Here is a 20,480-nt window from a genome sequence, read left to right as displayed (position 1 = left end):
AGAGTGCTGAAAGAGCTTTCTGACTCGAATATAATCATATCCCCACCAGTCTTGTCAAGGCTAAGTGTGACGAATTAGCGTGTCAAAAAAGTGACAGATATTCAGGCTTCTCTTAAGATCAGAGAGACGAATATGGGGTCGCCTAGTATTTGTGATGGCCCACTGGAGAGCAATGCCCAGACAGAACTGATCTCGGTACGTACTCGGCCAAAACTGAATGGCTGGGATACTCTGGATGTGCTGGTTTTCTTGGAATTACTGACTTCATTATGTTAGGCTCCCCTGTAGACCCTCTCCCGCCATTCAAGATGAGTGCCCTAGAGCCAGATATTTTTGCAAGTTCTAATAGGATTTTTAACCATCTCCCTTACAAAAGGAAAGATCCTGCCAGCATGGTTCTGCCCCTCTTGAAGAAAGAGAATCTGGACCCTAAGAATTGGTCTAATTACAGACCAGGCTCAATGCTTCTCATTATGGCGAAAGTAATGGAAAAAAGCATGTCAAAAGACAGCTCTCAAATTTATAGTCTCAAGAGTATTTTCATCCCTCTCAGGTGGGGTTCAGGATGGGACACAGCACTGAATCCGCCCTCCTAAGAGTCACGGAACATCTGACAAAGGCTCCCAGAGGAGGGCGCTAGGGCCACGCTGATTCTTCTTGATACCCTATCCCATGCTTCTCTTAGAGAGAGGTTGGTCAAGTTAGGCATACAGGGCAAGGCCCTTGCCTGGTTGACATCCTTCCTAGGTCGGTCTTTCCAGGGGATGTCTGCCACGGATTCTTTGGAGTGGCATGCTCTTAGTTCAAGAGTTCCTCAAGATTCCTCCCTAAGTCCAGAACTTTTAAATATCTATGTGCGTCCACTAGCGGGCTTGGTGGAAAGTTGTGGGCTCACATTATTTTCTTATGCAGATGACACACAAATCATCTCCTTGTCATCTGCACAGTACCACAACTTGGAAGCCTTGAACTCCTGTCTGAGCAAGCTGGCAGAATGGATGGACCTCTATTCATTAACAAGCATTGGCATAGCCAATAGGTCTCGCCTTTGGGACCTTATAAGTATTTAGTTATGTAGCATAATATCATTGGTACAACAGCATCAACTGTTGCATGGCTAAACACTTATAAGGTCCCAAAGGCGAGACCTATTGGCTATGCCAATGCTTGTTTATTATTATTATATTTTGAAAGCAACGAATCCTCAAGCTTGCTTTCAAGCTTTTGCATATGTTTGCATCTAATCAGAAAGCTTCCTGGAAGCATTATACGCAGTCTTATATTGTTGAACTTTGCAAACTTTTGTACACATTTTTAGACTGACACCTCTGTCAGTTATGTAGTCTGAACTTACATTTCTTTAGAGCGCTAACCTTAATAATAAAGGCTTTGTATTATATTAATGAACCTTAAATACAAGTTCGGACAGCTTTAACATATTCCCACAACTATTCTCTTACCTGCAGACAATGCCCTTCCATGATCCATAATGTGGTAGTGTAATCTGGCAGCCAAAAGATTTGTGCTGCAGGGGGTTGGGCCTACTTGTCCCAAGGACAAAATAAACATGAAAACATCTTGTCCTAGACCCCAAGCAATATGTCCTGGACCTCGGACTATAGGAATTCCACACCCCTGTTGTCTATTCACTCTCCCTTTTTCTTTTCTGTACAACACTCTCTATTTTCACCTGTTCATTGCGTACTCTTTCACCCTCCTTCACACTTCACTTTTCACCACCTCTCTATACACCCATTGCCTTTCTTTCTTCCTTAGGTGTTTGATAATACTCCTGCTGCCATAGATGGCACCCTGGCAGCAGGTGATGAAATTACTGGTGTCAACTGTAAATCAGTTAAGGGCAAGACCAAGGTGGAAGTAGCCAAGATGATACAGAATGTCAAGGTAAGTCTTGTGTGACAGTTGTCTGTATCTCCAAGTAGATCAGAGGACACGGTTAGAGTATATGAGGATTTGGAGAGTCAAGCATGAGAATGAAAGGTAACTGGGACAATGATGTATAAGGGTCGAAATATGAGGAAGAATCAGAAGTGAGTGGTCGTGAAGATAGGGAAAGCTGCCATAGATCAGGGTAAAGAATGCAAGCACATCAGTGGAAGTGCAAGGAAGTAAGACATTAATGGAAGAGTGGATATTGTGAGGCAGTCAAGGAAGTGAGGAGTGAGGCGGACGATGACTTGAGATGTAGCATAAGTTGCAAAGGGAGATGTAAGTGGGAGAAATCGGCATGGGTAAGGGCATTTAATGAGGAAACTGGGACAACAGCATACTTTAGTGGAATGAAAATAAATGCATTGGACTGAGTTGGCCAGAGATTACCTGGCAGCTCACAGGAAAATACCGCCATGAGACCGCAAGAGTTAAAGGGTTGGGGGCAAACGAAGAGGCAGGTGTGTGAGGTGGAATAAGTAAGGCTGGAACAGGAAGGAGAAGGCCAGGCAATGTGTCCACAGCAGGTTCTGCTTTCAGCAGCCATGTTTAACCTACAGTTTTTGTTGAGGAACACTGCAAAAGGTGTATGTAGACTCCTTCCTGGTTTAAGTACCCCTTTTAGTTGAGCTGGGATGTATCCCAAAATCTTACGTTGGACAGCACACCAAAAGACTTGCCCAAAGTCCCAAGATTTGTTGCTAATACAGTGATAATCTAGAGCAGTGTGTGGAAAGGTTTCGTTGACCTGAGGTCACAAAAATAAATAGAAACATGCTGTCAGCTGTCGCATATCTGAAAATTGTTTTCTTCTTAATGTACCGGAGATGCATTCTGAAAACGTAGATTGGAAGTTGATGTGAGAATGCTAAAATTTTGGCACCTTTTTCCCCCGTCTCATTAGGAAGAAGTTACCATTCACTACAACAAGCTGCAAGCTGACCCGAAGCAGGGAAAATCCCTTGATATAGGTAAGAAATTCCAATGTTATTTGAAATCCCACAATCTGTGTCGTGTGTGCTAGAAATCAAGCAGTATCTCAGCATTGGAGTCAAAGGTCACTCGAATAGTAGAATTCCTAGGTTTTTTCAATATTTATAAGAGATTTTAGATTCTTTAATGCTGTGCTATCCAGACCTGTGTTCTATCATGTTTGCGGTCACAAAGGAAGAATTTAGAAACCTTGCTGTCTTTATATTTATCTGTAGCAGTCCTCCACACCATTGTGTGTTTATGTTCACTCTATCACCATCCCCCTTCCATTACATCTTTTTCCCACCTTCTTTAGTCTAGCAAATCAACACTCTTCTAGAGTTCCTGTCAAGGTCACGTCATCATGCATTGAATCAGGAGGCCATTTCTTTAAACTGTAGTCCAGGTTCGTGAATTGATTGACCCCCCCCCCTGTAGATCCTGCTGCTTACTTTGACATCTGTAATAGTGTTCTGTTGGAGCTGCATAGATGCAAAGTGGTAAATGAGCCACAGAGATAATTTCAAAGATCGCACTTTGGTTGAGGTACTAGTTTGAGACAAAATAGTGGCCTCACATACCATGCGGGTGTAAACACCAGGTGGGGATCTTGTTCGTGGCCAGAGAGTGCCTCTTCCATACTACCTGGGACCACTTGCACATGCTGCTCAGGGAGCTGGGTGGCTGTTCTACAAGTCCTAGGTAGGAAGCAGAGAGGATTTTAGGCACAAAGCACATACAAAACAGTGCAGAAACATTCACCCATGTAGAGAATATCTAAAACACCTTTTTGCCTTTGAAGTGTTGAAAGGAAAGGAGAATTGTCAGGAACCGCTGCAGTTCTGGAATATTGATAATCTTAAATTGGAAATAACTGGAGACAGTTTCCGTTTACAGACTTCTCTATTATTTGACTCACTTCACGTAATGGATTTTGGCATTTTTTTAAACGTGTCACCTGGTATATGACTGCCTCTAATGCATGTCACCAATGCTGAAAGCCAAAACAAGCCCGGCTGTGGTCCGGAAATGATCCTGCTATCTTAAAAAAAAAGCAATCTGATACATTTCTAAAATGGCTCAGATGGCCTCTATGGATACGAAAACAGTTGCTCAGGATATTGAGCATACTATTGCAGAGAAGTTCCCCACTCAGAGAACTATAAGTCTAAAAACATTCCAAACAACATAAGAAGAGGAGGTCAGCCAGAGAGCCCTGTGGAAAATAAGAGAGCCTCTGGTGGCAAATGTACTAAACAGAAGAATATAGAAAATGGAGAACTCTACTCCACTATATGCCCATCCACTTCCCTCCACTCTGCTCCACTCTACAGCACTCTATGCTTCTTTACTCCACAGCACTGTACACGACGCTCCACTCCAATCCACACCACTAACATTTAGCCATGTTGAGCAGCAGCCAAACATGGTTAAAATACATTGGCAAAGCCAATAGCTCTTGCATAGGTGAGACCTATTGGCTTTGCCAATGCTTGTTTATAATTGGTATCTGGAAAAAACATTTGAAGCGGTTTTTCCCTATGAAAGCTTGCTGAAGCATCCTTCTTGAAACCCCAAACTGGTCAGATATAGGACTGTAACTTTCTTCAAACATTAACAAAAGCAGATATGGGGTTACCTTAACATTCCATCTTTACATACTGCCACCACTCTTAAACTTCTCTGTTGCCCAAATCTTCAACAGACACAAGATGGGAAAAAGCTACGCTGGGGAGAAAACAGGACTGGTTTTCCATTAATGAAGTAATATTGTGGGAGTCAGTTAAGAGGAAGCTTCCTTTAGTTCAAACAAGGGAAGTACTGCACTATTTACTAGTCCATAATATCTTAGGGGAGTACCACCATTTTCAAATAGAGGTGTGAAGGGCAATGGTGGTGGAAATGTTTAGGTTAAAAAAACCTCTTAAGAAAGATCTACCACTGGGTTAAATGGTTGAGATGGTGTTATTAACCCCTCCAATAAACGGTTTGAACTCTCCCAAACTCTTTGGTTGAAAGAAGTCGGTATAAACCTGGCTGAGGAGTAATGGTTAGAAATATCTTCCTTTACTTAGAGGTGTTATGGGGACACATTTTAAGCAGATGCAATTGTATGACCAGTGGCTAGTTTATTAATGCCCAAAAAACTGAATGATTGGAATGTGAATATTTCTGACCGCTGTTCCAGGAGTAACATTGCAGGTACATGGGAGCATATAGTCTGGGGATGCCAGAAGTTAAGGGGATTATGTAAAAGGGTTATTATGTTTATTCAGTATATTTTAGTAACCCCAATATTCTCGGACCCAAAATCTATTCTCCTGGACCACTCCAGGCATTTGTGTTCAAGGACAAGAAATATATGTGCTTGGTGGTATATAGCTATTTTAATAGCCAATTCGTTGCTAACCAATCATTGGAAATCAAGAGAACCCCCAGACTTCCAAATGAGGCTGAATAAACTATATGCAGTCTAATAAGAAGAACTTATATGCTAAAAGGGCAGGAGGGAGAAACATGTATTTAAAGATTTGTAAGCATCTTTAAGCATATTATGGAACACACCTTAATCATTTATTAGTTGAGCTGATGCTGTGATGTATTGAGAATTGAAGGTATATAATTGAATAATGTTTGAATCAATTCTTGAGGCAGACAGATGCACTTTCCCTTTGTATTTTAAATAGTACTATGTGATGCACTTTATTCTTAACCGCAACTCTGTACCTATCTTGGACTCCATTTGAATTAATTTGTTTGATGTTTCTAGCAGTATTTATATTTTTTAATTAATGCTACTATATACATTTTTAGGTCTCAGCTCCATACAGTTCATGCGCTGTCTCATAGACACATGTAGATACTTTGTGGGCTTCAGCCTACCCATAGGCTTCCCATTTGCTGGCTCCATCATCGCTCTCATATTCTTTCTCCCCGTTTGTCCATGGCATACATGCGTCCTGACTCTTTCTGAATTTAGCCCTTCCCAAGAGCATGGACCAATTACTATATCAATCCGCTTGTCCCATTTTAGCATTTGTTTTAGGAACTACTTTTTGCTTTGTTGAAAAGCAATTCACAGTCGGTACTGTTTTCACTCGCTCCGAGCTCTGCCCTGTTTCTGTAAACAGGGCTGTAAATCTTGTTCTTATCGTGTTACATTTGCTGTGCATTCAAAAACAGAGGTAAAATGTCCAAACTCTGCATTGTTTAGTTTAGCCACTAAACCTTTTAGCTGTAGCACTAAGAAGTGGCCTGCCTATGCAGTGTCAAGCGCTATATTATCTTCATTGCCAGCTGATTCTGTTTGCAGCGGTGACCCTTTCTCCTGAGCAGCTTTTTAAAACTAAGTAGCGGTTATCATGCCGCTAACTTTTAACACTGCCGTTTTTATTTATTTTCGTTTCTTTGTCATTCAGTTTGTGTTTGCTGTCCTAGCTCGTTACCAGTGTGCTCCTCGTGTTAGTTTCATTCACATTTATTTACTGCGTGTGCAACATTGTTGCAAGTTACTATTTCCTATGCTGGTTTAGATTTTACTGCACATGCCAGTTCATACCAATGTAGTTTATCACGTACGAAGGAGCATTTCTGCGCATGTTTGTACCTGTGCAATGTGTTGCCACTAACCCTTTGTTTTCAATTAAACTCAGTGCTAACAGATTTTATGTATAATGAGTGGTCCCTATAGGTGGTTTTCTTTGTTGTTATATATTTCAAGTGGTTCACAGGCGTTTTGTCCCTCCCCTCCCCCCTATGATTTGAGCACACTGCATGATTTGTCTGACATTGAATCACATTAATGGGGAGTATGTCCTTTTTAGGAGTGAATTCGAGCTTTTTGGCATCATGTAACCGTTACTTCTCCTGCTGCTCTCTGGCTTCCCTATGATTCACATTTCTCTCGCGCACCCTCACCAAGTTCTGCCTCTAAATCCACCGGCCCTCCTGTCCATCTCTTCTCTATCTCTCCTCTCTTTCCCCTCTCTTTCCCCTCTCTCCCCTCCTCTAGCTTTGCTTGGAAGTGAACTCAAATGAACGCTTCTCTACTCTGCCTCTCAGGCAGGCAGGCAGGCAGGCAGGCACCCACCCTTTCCATTGGCTGTCCAGGCTCCCTCTCACATATCATTAATGCCCTCAGTTCTCTCCAATCAGGACAGGGTTCCCCTTGGAGACCTGGGAGAGAGACAGTTCAATTGGCAACTGTCCTGTGTTGTAGGGTAGAGCTTTCTTTTAATCAGAGAAGTCTACAACTTATAAAAGTAAACAACTCATACAGGCATACTTACTACTTACCCCAGAACAGGAACTGCCAGAAAGGTTATTTGCACCAGACCAAGAACATTTTCTTTAATGGACTCGATATTGCACAGTGTCTCTAGGTTTCCCCCACTGTGCAAAAATTCAAACTGACTCATAAAAAAACATAAAACTTACGTGCATCTCATAGACGTGTGCTCCTGGGCACACAATGTCGAATTATGAATAATCTGTGCACATAAATAATTTTTTCTGCATAAATTCTGCACATGAGTGTAAAATGAGATGCAGTCCATTGGCTGTAGGCTCGGTTATTTTTGTTGTTGTAATTTTATATAGTGCTAACTTGTCCCCTTTTTCTCGCTATTGCAGTTCCCTGCGCTTTACGTGAGCACCATTTACATTACGAAACAGAACTTCACATTTTAAGACGAAACAATATCTAAGTGGTTTGTCTTGATACCCTCTCACACCCTCCTCTTGCTCTCTTCTGTTGGCCACCTAATTCCGAAAATAACTGCAACACTACCCACTATGTAAGAACAGACCCACAAACCTGCCCTCCCCTCCTCCAAAGCCAATTGTCTGTGCCTCCAGTTACGCCAAGTGCCAGAGATTACTCTAACTTTTCATTCAGAACACAAAGGCGCAAGTGCTGAAAGCTAATGGGGAAGGTCATTCAATCACAGCCCGTGCATGTTGCTGGTTAGAGAGTGGCATAACCCACTCTGCCTCCTCCCAGGCATTTTTAATCGCTGGATTAAGTTCTCAATCCAAAATGCACTTTTGTTAGTTTAGGGAGGCGATATTGCATGAGCCTGATAAATTTCCCTTCTACTCCTCCTCTGTTGTATACAGGTCACTTTTATTCGGAGGGTTTAGCAAAGCAGGTCCCATCTGATGTTTAGGCCCTGCTGTTAGAAAGCCCTTGTATGGACTACTTGCTGGAGTAGCATACCTTAATTCCATGGTAACAATAACTCCTATTATCAAGCGCATAGAATTATTAAGGCTTGTACTTTGTAATAGAAATTTGACAAAGGCCCAAAGACATTGACCACGCCAGTAGCTCTCGGATTGCTGATACCTGTTGGCTTTCCCAATGCTTGTTCTTAAATGAGTTGAAAATGTGCTTTGCTCAGAAACTCAAAAATGAAATAAAAAAAAATATATAGCTGGTGCAATTTCCAGTGTATGCCTTTCAAACTGCTGCCTGTTCATGTGCCAGAACTGTTATCACTTACCTGCAATGATGAGTCCACAGTCATTTTTACTAGCCTGGTTTTGCCACCGTAATTTGTACTATCCATGTGCCTCCCTGCCCGCCCAGTCTCCATTGACCCTGAGCTTGCCCACTCTCCTTTTTAGCTCGGCATAGGTTTTTAAATTGTGTGACTTACATTGAGGTCCTAACATTTATGACTGAGGCATTTTTAGGTACATGGTACTTTTAGACATTTTTTGGTATCTCTACACAGCACTTGGCATAAAACTTGGTGTTACTTACCTTCTACTGGTCTCGCATACCAGTCCCCATTCTGTCGCAGCAGGTGCCATTTGAGCGGAGGGACTCTGCTCATGTGACAGGAACTAGAGCACTGTGATATCTCCCAGGTTGGGAGGTCAGTGCTTATAGCAGCCACCATTCCACTCACTTCCCTTAGCCCCTGCCTATTTAGGACAGGAAAGGGCGCGGACGGCAGCAGACACAAGCCAAAGGCAAGCTGCCAGGACCCCTGCCTATTTTCTTTCCCATTGGAGAGCTGGTAATCACAGACCTTCCCTCATACAATGGTATCATACCGCTACTCAAGTAGGAAACTTAAAGATTTAAATGAGCAAGACAGCCCAAAACATACACATTGTACTAGAAACCCATCTACTCTTGCATCAAACTGTGAACTTCCATTTAATTGCAGACAGTGCAAGTTCACCCTTCCCCGTAGGCCTTCCTCAACCGGCACATGTGGAATAAATACAACAGAACAAACCAAGAACTATTGAGGCTCAATTTGAATGCACGATCAACCCCCAAACATGCACTAGAAGTATGAAGTCTGTTAGAATCCGAGAAACCTGATATCTGTTTTATAACAGAAACCTGGCTACACTCTACAGCCCTTCCAGATGTGGCAACGGGCTTTCCCCCAGAATATAAATTAATTGGATTACATAGAAATAAGAAAAGAGGGTGTGGTTTAGCAATAGCCTTCGCCGTAAGATTAAAGATCAGTACAGTGGAATCTTTCACCTCTGACTGGATCATACTTTGTATTTTATGATTAAAAAAAACGGAGCAAAGGTGCTCTTGTATATAGACCTCCAGCCCTCAGACTTAATTTTAATAACCAATCAAGCGTATTGCCCCACATATACTAGCAGCAGACAATTTTCTTGTCATAGAATTTAATTTTCTTGCAGAACTTTCTTCTAACGAGGACACTAGCCAGTTAATCACTAAACTTAATTCGTTAGGGCTTGTGCAGAGGGTGATTGGACCAACACACACTGCAGGGCACACCTTAGATCTCCTGTTCACTAATGAAGCTAATGTTGGGATGAACCCTCCCATCCCCCTGATCTTGTGAGACCACAGTTTATTAAAATTCCACATACAAGTTGAAACTTCCTATGAAAAAAGAACCTCAGAACTGAAATCGACCAGGTCCTGGAGAAAAATAAGCCAAGCATCCTTTTCCGCTCATTTTAGTCCGCCTACGCTGGCAGGCCTAGTGAATATAGACCTTGCTCTGGACGTCTTTGAGAAATCGATTACACAGTCCGTGGACAAAATTGCACCAGTGTCAAAAGTCAGTAGCGAAGTCAAATTTGAAGCCAAAATCTCACCTTGGTTTACCAACTCACTGAAAATTGACAAACTGGCATGTAGGAAAGAGGAACGCAAATGGAAAGCAACAAAAGATATGGAGGATAGGCTAGCTTACTAAAACATCTATGGGCACTATTTAAATAATATTAAGAAAGCCAGGAAAATTTACATTATTAATAGAATTGACAAGGCAGCAAATTCCCACAAAAAACTATACTGAATCCTTAAAGAATTTACAAACCCCTCACCTTGTCACACCGACAGTCCATCCTCACAAGACTGGGTAGACCGATTGTCAATTTTTTTATGAGGAAAACATTGATAACATTTATAACACCTTTCCTACACAGGATAGAAGAAGTAAACATTGAGGCTGACTTTATGAATGTTCCTTGCACAGCACGTTTAGATCTGTTCACCACACTAATTCAGGAGGAGGTCAGAGATGAGATGTCCTTAAAAGGACTAAATCTGTCTCACCAGAAGACCTAGCTCCACCCCACATTCTGTCAGTTCTACCCCTGTTCTACTTAACAGTCTCACAGTCCTTTTCAACATGTCTTTAAATTTGGAAACTGTCCCTATCAAATGGAAATCAGCAAGGGTCAAACCAATCCTCAAAAAACCATTGGCAGATATTAAAGAGTATAGTACCTTTTGGCCAATCTCCTTGCTTCCATATTTTGAGAAGGCAATGGAGTCCCTATTCAATAAACAAATAACAACATATTTATTAAGCTATCAACTGTATGACCCTTCCCAGTCGGGCTTTAGGGGTGGCCACAGCACCGAAACATCCCTTATAGAGGTAGTTGACAACATAAGACTCTCTCTAGATGACGGGCAGGCATCAATGCTTGTCCTATTAGATCTATCGGCCACCTTCAACACCATCTCTTAAGCAATCTTAATACAGAGGCTAGAGGAGAAAGTCGGAGGTAAAGTCCTCAACTGGCTGAGAAATTACTTGAAAGGACGGACCACCACTGTACAACTAGAACCTCTAGTCTCCCGTAGTTCAATGGTTGACAAAGGAGTCCCCCAGGGATCGGCACTCAGCCCTATGCTATTTACCATTTACGTTGCACCACTGGCAAGAGTATTGAGATCTTATGGGTACAACGTAATCTCAAATAAAGATGATACCCAGTTGGTAATTACCCTGGACCCAATCCAGCTGACTCTAAAACCAGATTAAAAAATTGTATGACTCACATAACTAACGGGATACAAACCAACTACCTCCAACTTAACGCAAGTTAGACCGAGATAATATTATTTGGAAAAGCACAAGAACTGCGGTCAGATGAATTGTGGCCGACGAGTCTGGGCCTCTGTCCTTCCCAAAAACCACTGTATAAACATAGGTGTAATTATTGACGACAAGCTGTCCATGAAGGACCAGGTAAACCAACCATATCCTGGGCACCTGCTATGGCATTATGCAAACTCTATGAAAAAGTTTCAATGGATTCCTCTGGAACCCAGGTAATCACTGGTTTAGGGTCTGATAATTAGTCGCCTGGACTATGGAAACGCATTAATGGCATCCATAAAGTAGGCATTATATACAAGACACACCTGATGTTTCAAAACACCGCTGCCAAATTGGTAATAAATCTTCCACCTCTGCCGCCATCTGCCCCCAGCTTAAAATTCCAACATTGGCTCCCAACTAGGAAACATACGGGTTTCAAGCTCATTTGTCTTACAAGTCCCTTTATGGAATTTGGCCCCGGTATTTGGGGAGGAAACTCAATTGGTATGTACCAAAAAAAAAATTCTGGGTCAGAAGGAAAACTTCTATTGATCCCCTTTAGGGCCCGAACTGCTAGAAATGGTGGCAGATCTTTCTCCCACTTAGCCTCTCAACAGTGGAACGAGCTCCTGATGCACCTCCGAGCCATTACGGACCACAGGCAATTTTAAAAAGCTGAAAACCTGGTTGTTTTAAACACCTTCTATGCTGTGGTTAACATCCTCTAATGAACCCACTACAGCACCATGTGACCCTTCTGGGTGATGTGTGTGCTTAACAAAAATCCAATAATACAATAATAATAAAATATGTGTGCTTGATCCGTTGTCTGCGTGCTTCTTGCCTGCCCTCCGTTGTCTGTGTGCTTCCTCATCCCCTGCCCTCATTGTGTGTGTGCTTCCTCATTTTATATTGCTTGTCGTTCATTGCCCACATTCCTCCTTCCCTCCATATTGCCTCGTCTTTCACCTGCTCCCCAGCCTAATCCACTGCCCCTCTTTTTTTAGAGTTAATTTGTGCCATACAAGTAAAGCACATCTCACACAACTGGAGATTAAAAAAAAAAAAAGCTTGCCTCGTTTTGTAGGCATGCACATCCATATTGTATGTTTTTTATTACATCATTTTAAGTTATGTTGCACGGCAACCACACTGCTGTACAGCATGGTTAAAAATCATTGCCAGAATCAATGGGTTTCATAGGTGTGAGCCTTTGGGTTTTCCAAAGCTGATTTCATTATAATGTTCTTCTATTGTCTGAATGCTTGGGGTAAAAAAAAAAGCAGAATAGCGTTGCTCTGTTTTCCTTTTTAAAAGCTTTTTTAATGTATGCAGTCAGGAAATTGTTGATTTGCTGCAAAGCTCTCTCTGTGGCCTCTTTACAAGTCTTTTTTTCTTTAGGAGGGCAGCCTGTTAGTGCCTTATTTTTTATTTTGCTGCACAGCTTTAGTGGAGAGTGAACTGACTGAACCCTAGGAGTTATGTAGAGGCCTGTAGTGTGCCAAAATCCCTCGATGGACGTTTGATTGCTGAATCCTTGCTTAATAATCTTATGCCAGACTGTTGTTAGACCTGTTCTGGGGCAACAGAATCATCTATAAATGTGAGTTGGGAGACCTGAGAGCAAAATGGGATCCCACCCCTAAAGGTAAATTAACAGAGCTAGGATGGGCTGCATCATTGAGTTTCAGAGCTAGGGTTTTGAGAACTGCAGTATTAAAGCTTCTTCATTTCATTTATACAGAACAAACCTGTCTAACACGAAACATTTGCACATCATTTATCCCCATACCCCCCCATTCGGGAAACTGACTTTACAACGCAGCTTCAAGCACGCGTTTTGTTTCTCCGCAAGCTAAACAACGCTTGCCTCAACCACGCATACTCGTGGTTGAGGCAGTTGGTGTTCTAGCTTACTAAGCGGGCGGGGAGAGGAACCAGAAGGGAGGATCTGCACGAAGGACAGGAACGCTGTGAGATAAGTTGGGCTGGTGGTCAGTAGGTGATAGGTTTTAAGGGAGGGAGACGGTATTAGGGCTCAGAGTGAGAGTATGAGTGGGGGTAGGTTTTAAAAGAGGGGACCGGTTTTAAGTTTTGAGGGAGGGGGCGGTTATAGGACTCAGGCTGGTGGGCTGGGGTCGGGGTAGGTTTTAAGGTAAGGAGCAATTTTTAGGGCTCATGGCGTGGGGTCGGAATAGTTTAAGGTTTTAGGGGTGGGGTTGTATTTAGGGTTTGGGGGGAAAGGCAGGTTATAGGGCAGAGGCCAGGATTTTAGGACTCGGGGCAGAGGGGATGGGCTGTGAATTATACCACACATCCCTTCACCAAACATGTCTTTACCATTAAATTGCATGGTAAAGGAATGCGTGGTAAAGACAAGCGTTGTTTAGACTCATTCGTTGTTGGGGCTGTGTGGTAGGGGCATTAGTGTTTCAGCCATGCGTGCCTCTGTCATACAACTACCCCCACTCCTGTCCCAGATGTGTAGAGGAGGAGGAGGCTGCTTTCTTGCATGTGATATGTGCTTTCTCTCAAGCAGGCAATTTGAATTTCAGTGGTAGACCAAGTAAAGGACCCTTGTGTAGCTTGCGTACACCATAAAACATTAAGCTTCCACAGGTTCATTATTATATCTATTATGTCTTAATGTTTGATGTGGCTTAATTATCTGTATTGTAGTTTTCATTATCCTTTGTTATCATTAGCATATGTGTATATCTTTTTTGGTTTCATGATGTGTACAGCATGTTAATATAAGCTCTGAAAACCTGTATTACTATATATCTGACAGACGTCTGTTTTCTGAAGACCTTTTGTGGTGTTATTATTTATCTCCACCCACCTCTGCTTCTCTACTGATGGGTTCGTGTTGATACTATATTGTGGCTATCTTGTTATTGGGCATCCCACTGGAACATCAACAATTGTTCGCCATTTTAGCTATTTTCCATAGATTTGCAAATTCCCCACCTTTTTAGGTCTCGCACATGCGCTGCACTGCTAGACTTTTGTAAGGGGCTTCATAAATCTGACCACACGCTCGTGCGTGTGTTTGGTTTTTGGTTACATGCTATTGGGCTTTGCGTGCATCTTTCTAAGAAAGACAGCACGCAATTGGTCAAAGGCGGGTGCATGTCCCGCCTTTGCTCCGCCCATGGCCTTATGCTTGCGGTTACCCGCACGGGCGCCATGTGTTTTGAATTATCTTGCCCAGACGCATGCACGATAATTCAAAATACATGGCTCGCTGTGGCGCGCGCACCACTCGCGTACTTGTTTTTCTTTCTGTTGAGAGGGTTTCGCAATCCAAACATGCATACGTTTCTCAGGACGTGCACATGCAATGTAACGGTATATGTGTGAAATGGGACACCGGGTAACATCGGAATAGCCAATGAACACAGCAGAGGTGAATAGTTTCATGGTGACCGTGCTGTGTAGCGCTTCTGCCTCAGTGCTGCGACATAACCCTGTTACTTGTGGATTGTACTTGGGGAACGCTATTGTTTTGTGTTAGCTAACGCACGATAGATAATGTGTTTAGCCTGACAAATGCTGTTTTTTTCAGTCCATCATGACCTCTATAAGGCACCACGACCTATGGTTTCTTTTTTCTTCTTGCACAGTGCACCAAAGAACTATTTGATAAGTCACACGTTAACTTCCGTCAAGCGCTGCAACGCCATGGCTTATTGTGCGATATACGAATGTCAGTAATATGGAATAAGCCGAGCTAATGTCTACACAATACCCCATTAAACACCTTTTTAGGTCTCGGCTAGCAATTGCGTTTACGCAATCGCTATGCGAGACTCTAGTAAGAGGGGCATTTCAAAGTGCTCCCAAAAGTGGATTGCATGGCGAGCACGCGCACAATCACGTGCATCGTGCCGCCATGCAATCCGTTTGGGGAAGCGCTATCAGCCCACTGGCGCGTGCACGTGTAGCCACAGCCTCGGCATCATACTTAAAAGGGTCCGCTCCCCCGCCTGGAATGCGCTCCCCCGCTCCCACCACAGCATGCCGAGAGATTGTTTTTTTGTGGAGCTGTCTGCAAGTGCTCCTCCTCACAGCTCGGTTTCCTAACTGCAGGATAAAGATTGCCTTGCTTTCTCCCACCACTTCATTCCTTCTTTATTTTTTAATTAATCAGCTTTTATTTTCATCACGTTTCTTTCCATAAATCAAAATTTCCCTCCATATATGCACCCTCTTTTCTTCTCGGCTTCCCTCATTCCAGGCCCCTACTCTCCTTACGTCTTCACCTCCTTCCGTCATTCCTCATATCCTCCATCACCTCTTCATTTATTACTTATTCCACGCTCCATTCTTCCTTTAATTTTTATTTACTCCATTTCACTTCTCTTTCATCCTTTCTCTTTCTTTTCTTGCTGATAAATCCTGTTTACTATTTTTTAAAATGTATTTAATGCATTTTTACATAGCGCGGACTTTACCCGAAGGTGTCGCAGCGCTGTACAATAGAACCAGTTACGTTACATGAGAAATAGAACTTTACAAAAATAAACAGGAGACTAGGAGAGGTAGAGGGCTTGTGTGACCCTAGAGCACAGTGTGTCTGATCAGACCGCACTTCTGTATGGACCAGTCTCTCTTTAAAGGTCTGTACCTCAGCCCTGCAGTATTTTCAGCAGAGCGTGTGGCACCATTAAAGAGGGGGCAAAGCCCTCTCCTCTAAAGATGTCAGCACTCACTCGGCATCTTCAGACGAAAGGCTATAAACCACGCCCTCCTCAAGATTTCGGGGGGATCAGAGACGATGAAATGCTCACAGTGTGCCTGGAAACAACCCAGTGAAGACCCAATCTGCCACACCAACATCTTGTACACAGTTCATTCCCCAAGCAGGAATACCTGCAGGGCACGCTCCATCGGCCCATCTTTTCAAGTCTCACCTCCTTTCTATGATGACACTGGGCAATAGACCCCGCCTTCTGCGCCCCCTGTACACTGCTCTCGATTTCCCATTTCTTGTGCTGTGGCCTACCCGTCATCCCTCCCTGCTTTCAATACCTGGTTCCAGTACTCGTCATCCCTTATTGTGTACCCCATTACTGTGCGCATGCGTGGATTGGAGCTAGGTTGACGCCACATAAGCAGCCTACAAACCTTGCCTGCCTGAGCCAACCATACCTAGAAACAGTGGACATCAGACACACGGGCACACCGCACTCAGGTCATGTGGGGTGATCAGATGGCCATGCGAGAGATGCACCTGCCCTGCATATTTCACCCTCGGTGGAAACATAAGAGCTATCAATGTGGCGACTGCAGTGGTACTGGGGTCTCCCAGCAAACATACAGCTGTCTTCAACCAAATATCCCGGTCAATTTCACAACACACTGAAACAAACAGTCCATGTACAGCAGCAAATGCACAACCTTTGGCAGATGAATGCATGCAAACACCACACACTCTGCTCCCGCTGCTGGGCATTATCATATTAGATCCAAGACTTTAAAGCATCCTGGTGTAAAATGTGCAATCGGACTCTACAGTCTGCACCTCCCAACTACCACATGTATGCAGCACTTAGAAAGATAACCAGCAGTATGTGCACTGCCCTAACTCCAATTACAAAGATAAGCAGCAGTATGTGCACTACCCTAACTCCAATTACAAAGATAAGTAGCAGTATGTGCACTGCCCTAACTCCAATTACAAAGATAAGCAGCAGTATGTGCAGTGCCCTAACTCCAATTACAAAGATAAGCAGCAGTATGTGCACTGCCCTAACTCCAATTACAAAGATAAGCAGCAGTATGTGCACTGCCCTACCTCCAATTACAAAGATAAGCAGCAGTATGTGCACTGCCCTAACTCCAATTACAAGCCAGTAGTTGGCCGCATATCCCACGCCCTCCTCCCTCCTCCCCCCCAGCACAGGGACAGGACCCACCCCCCGCGCCACGCTCTCTTTGAACCGCTTGGTGTGTTTCCAGCAGTCATCATTTCACCCTGGACAGCCCCCATGGCCGGGCACACATAGGACTGGTTTCAGCCAGAGGATAAGTCCAGCCTTTCAGCATACCCCATCCACAGTGACCCTCACTGACCAATGGAGACCACAGGTGCTGCTGCACAAAAACAAGCATTTACAATGCAATAGGTCTCGCATTTGAGAACGTTTGCGCTATTGGCATTTGTAAATGACAACGCCTTTTATTTATATGTTGATTTGCAAAACTGATAAATAAAAGGCACTGCCATTTACAATGCCAAGAGCTTAAACTGTTGCAAATGCGAGACCTATTCCATTGTAAATGCTTGTTTATTTTCCTGCTGTGCAATCCCATGCTTATACAAACCAGTGACCAGTAAATGTAGTTTGCATACGGCTTGTATTAAACCCGCAGCTCCTGCAAAGTGCGTAGAATATCACGTTCCTGGTGCTTTTGTGCTAGTTCACACACTAATACCCGTGATTGCATTTGCCCACTAGTGTAATTGAACCGTCTCATTCAGTGCATTATGACTGCATATTTATCGGCTGGAACAAAGACGACGATGCTCGGATTGTTGTGCAGCCCTAAGTGCCATTGGCAGACCCACCTGGACGTGCCTATCAGATTAGTAGATGTGCACATTTAGTGCCTAGAAACGACGGAAGCGCAACATAAATCGCTCTGTAATAATTTTTACTTTGTTTGGTACATCCACAAAGCCTATGCGAGTTGCCACTGGATGTGCTTGCAAGTTTACAAGTCCCTTCTAGGTGCTAGAAGGGACTTGTAAATGTGTAGGCTCGCCACCTCTTCCTTTGGCCACTATAAATGTACTAATCACTATACCGTGGTTTGTGGAATTATTTATACCGTGCTACTGTCAGTCTAAGCACTGTGAATAGCAGGTGTGATTGCATCGTGTGTTTACACTGCCAGGCTCCAGCGTTCACAAACGTCTAACTTGCTCACCCCACCACAACTCCGACCGGCTCCGTTCTAACATCGTCTGCTGTCCCCATCGGAAGGCTTTGCTTTCATATACCTTTTGCATAGAAGGAAATAGCTTTATTTTGTAATGCTCCATCACACAAATAAATGTACGTAACCCTGCTCAGATGCCCACGTGCTTAGATTGCGCCTGTGGTTGCAGGTAGCTCACTTGGGGATCGGCATGTACCCGTTCTTCTGACTTTAACAGAAAAAAAAGAGAGAGAAAAAAAAGAAGAGTTGGAGAAAGAGAAACAGTGACAAGGGGGAATTTGTGGGCAGGAATGAAAAATAAGCATGGTGAAATAAGGTGGCATTAGGTGGAATCAAGAAGAGAAGCCTTGGCATCGGCAATCCTGGCTCTCAACTGCACCGGCTGCAGGCTTCTGAGATACACTTTGGGCCCAGGGTACTTATTCTTTTACAAATTAAGCCATGGATGCCTCCAGTGCTGGACAAAGACAAACCTTTCTGGATTCTTAGGATATCTGCTTTGGAATGGGGCTTCGGAAAATAGTGTTCTTTTTTATAAGGCATGCTATATTTTTTTATAAATGTCATGATAGTTTCCAAACTGCGCATCTTGTGGTGGGCGCATTTCTATGGATGTCAACCCGCGCCGGGGGACTCGAGGGACAAACCCCTTACACTGACAGTCACGCGAAAACTGCGTGAGGTATTGCAGAGGTGGCACATGGCAGGCCCTGTCTAGTACCCCGTGTCACTGAGGACACACCTGGTGGGCCGGGCACAGAAAGGCGCTTTTGAGCTCCATTACTTCCAAGTTTGTCTGCCCGTCCCAGTCCTAACTGGGTGAGATTCCCTAATCGAGTACAGAAATTGGAGAAAAAACAGACTGTGGCGGGGAACGCCTGAACTGGGACTACATTGTCTCTCTTGAATCGAAGCACACAAAGGCACCACAATGAGGTGACTATCTTAAAGCATTCTGTGGGTTGTGCATGTTCATGCTCGTGAGAACGGGCGGCGAGGGATGCTGCCATGTATTACCTGTTCAGAAATATGCCTTGTGCTTTTGCTCCCTTTGTTTTATAACATGTTGTCTGCCTGACGTGCTATTGCTTATACTTTACGTATGATTAATTCTCCGAAGCGCACATGACCCCTGAAGATGGACTATATAAAACCCTAATTCCTAAATAAATGTCTCAAGGGTTTCCGGCTATTTTTAAGTGCTTCTGATTTTGGCAGACATGGAAACTGGGGCACGGCATTGCAGTGCTTTTCTGCTTGCGATTATGTGTCACTTAAAGTGTCACACAAGCCGTGCAAACGCCGCACGTGGGTACACAGCAACTATAGAAATGTCAGACATGCACAGAGACAATGTGGCAGGTGTGAAGCTCCTTCAACCCCTCCCACCCTATCTCAACTTCTCTGCTTCCTTTTATCTGCGCTGAGCGACTTCCCCACACCCTCCTTCATAGTCTCCCTACGTCCCGTTATATTGCGCCCCACCCACCATTTCCTGCCTCCGTGACCTCACTGCTTCCCTTTAGCTACCTTTAGAGACCCCCCATTCCTCCGTGACATCACTTCTTCCCTTTAGCTTCCCCTAAGCTTCCCCTAGAGACCAGTCTGCTCCTCCATGACCTCAGCTGATGGCTTTCGAAAGTGATTGCCTGTGACCTCCATTAGTGACGCTTTCTGGATTAACAAGCATTGGCATAGCCAATAGATCTCGTCTTTGGGACCTAATAAGTGTTTAGCCGTGCAACAGTTAATGTTGTTGCAGTAAGGATATTGTGCTGCATAACTAAATACTTATATGGTCCCAAAGGCGAGACCTATTGGCTATGCCAATGCTTGTTTCCATTGTAATAAGATACTATCTCATTACACTACACAAGACAAATTTGTAGGGTGGTTTCCAAGAGTGGGTTTTTAATCCATTTTTTTAGCAGATCTAAGTGAAACAGAAGATTCTGTAAATTGGTCCTCTCTATTCTACTGGTGATCCACCTTGACAAAGCAATCTGATTGTGTCGTTATAACAAATATCCTTCCTTGAGAACCATTGTAACAGGAAAATAGCTGACTTGCTTGTGACCTAGTCAGGCATTCGTAAGATCCCTGACCATAGAATGGACGAGTCACAATCATTTGAATGTTGTCTAATTAGCCACTGATATTAGCGTAGAGTTCTGGTGATATCTTTTCATTAGTTATAGATTTTACGATTCATTGTCTTATTTTGTGCATTTTCAAATCTCTTTCTTAAGTCTTGCTGTAAAG

At 43.5% G+C, this 20,480-nt stretch overlaps 1 protein-coding gene across 1 annotated transcript in view; it reads left to right on the top strand.

Annotated features, from left to right (window-relative positions):
• PICK1 (protein interacting with PRKCA 1) overlaps positions 1-20,480 on the top strand; it is a 90,397-nt gene that overhangs the window by 28,995 nt on the left and 40,922 nt on the right. Inside the window, exons 4-5 of the mRNA XM_085622090.1 lie at positions 1,777-1,905; positions 2,855-2,921. Of these exons, the coding sequence (XP_085478216.1) occupies positions 1,777-1,905; positions 2,855-2,921 (196 nt within the window). The remainder of the gene's footprint in view (positions 1-1,776; positions 1,906-2,854; positions 2,922-20,480) is intronic.

Source organism: Triturus cristatus, chromosome 8, assembly GCF_964204655.1.
Source record: "Triturus cristatus chromosome 8, aTriCri1.1, whole genome shotgun sequence".
In the NCBI taxonomy this organism is placed as follows: Eukaryota; Metazoa; Chordata; class Amphibia; order Caudata; family Salamandridae; genus Triturus; species Triturus cristatus.
The sequence above is the reverse complement of the archived record's forward strand: the minus strand, read 5'-3'. Positions and strand labels throughout refer to the sequence as shown.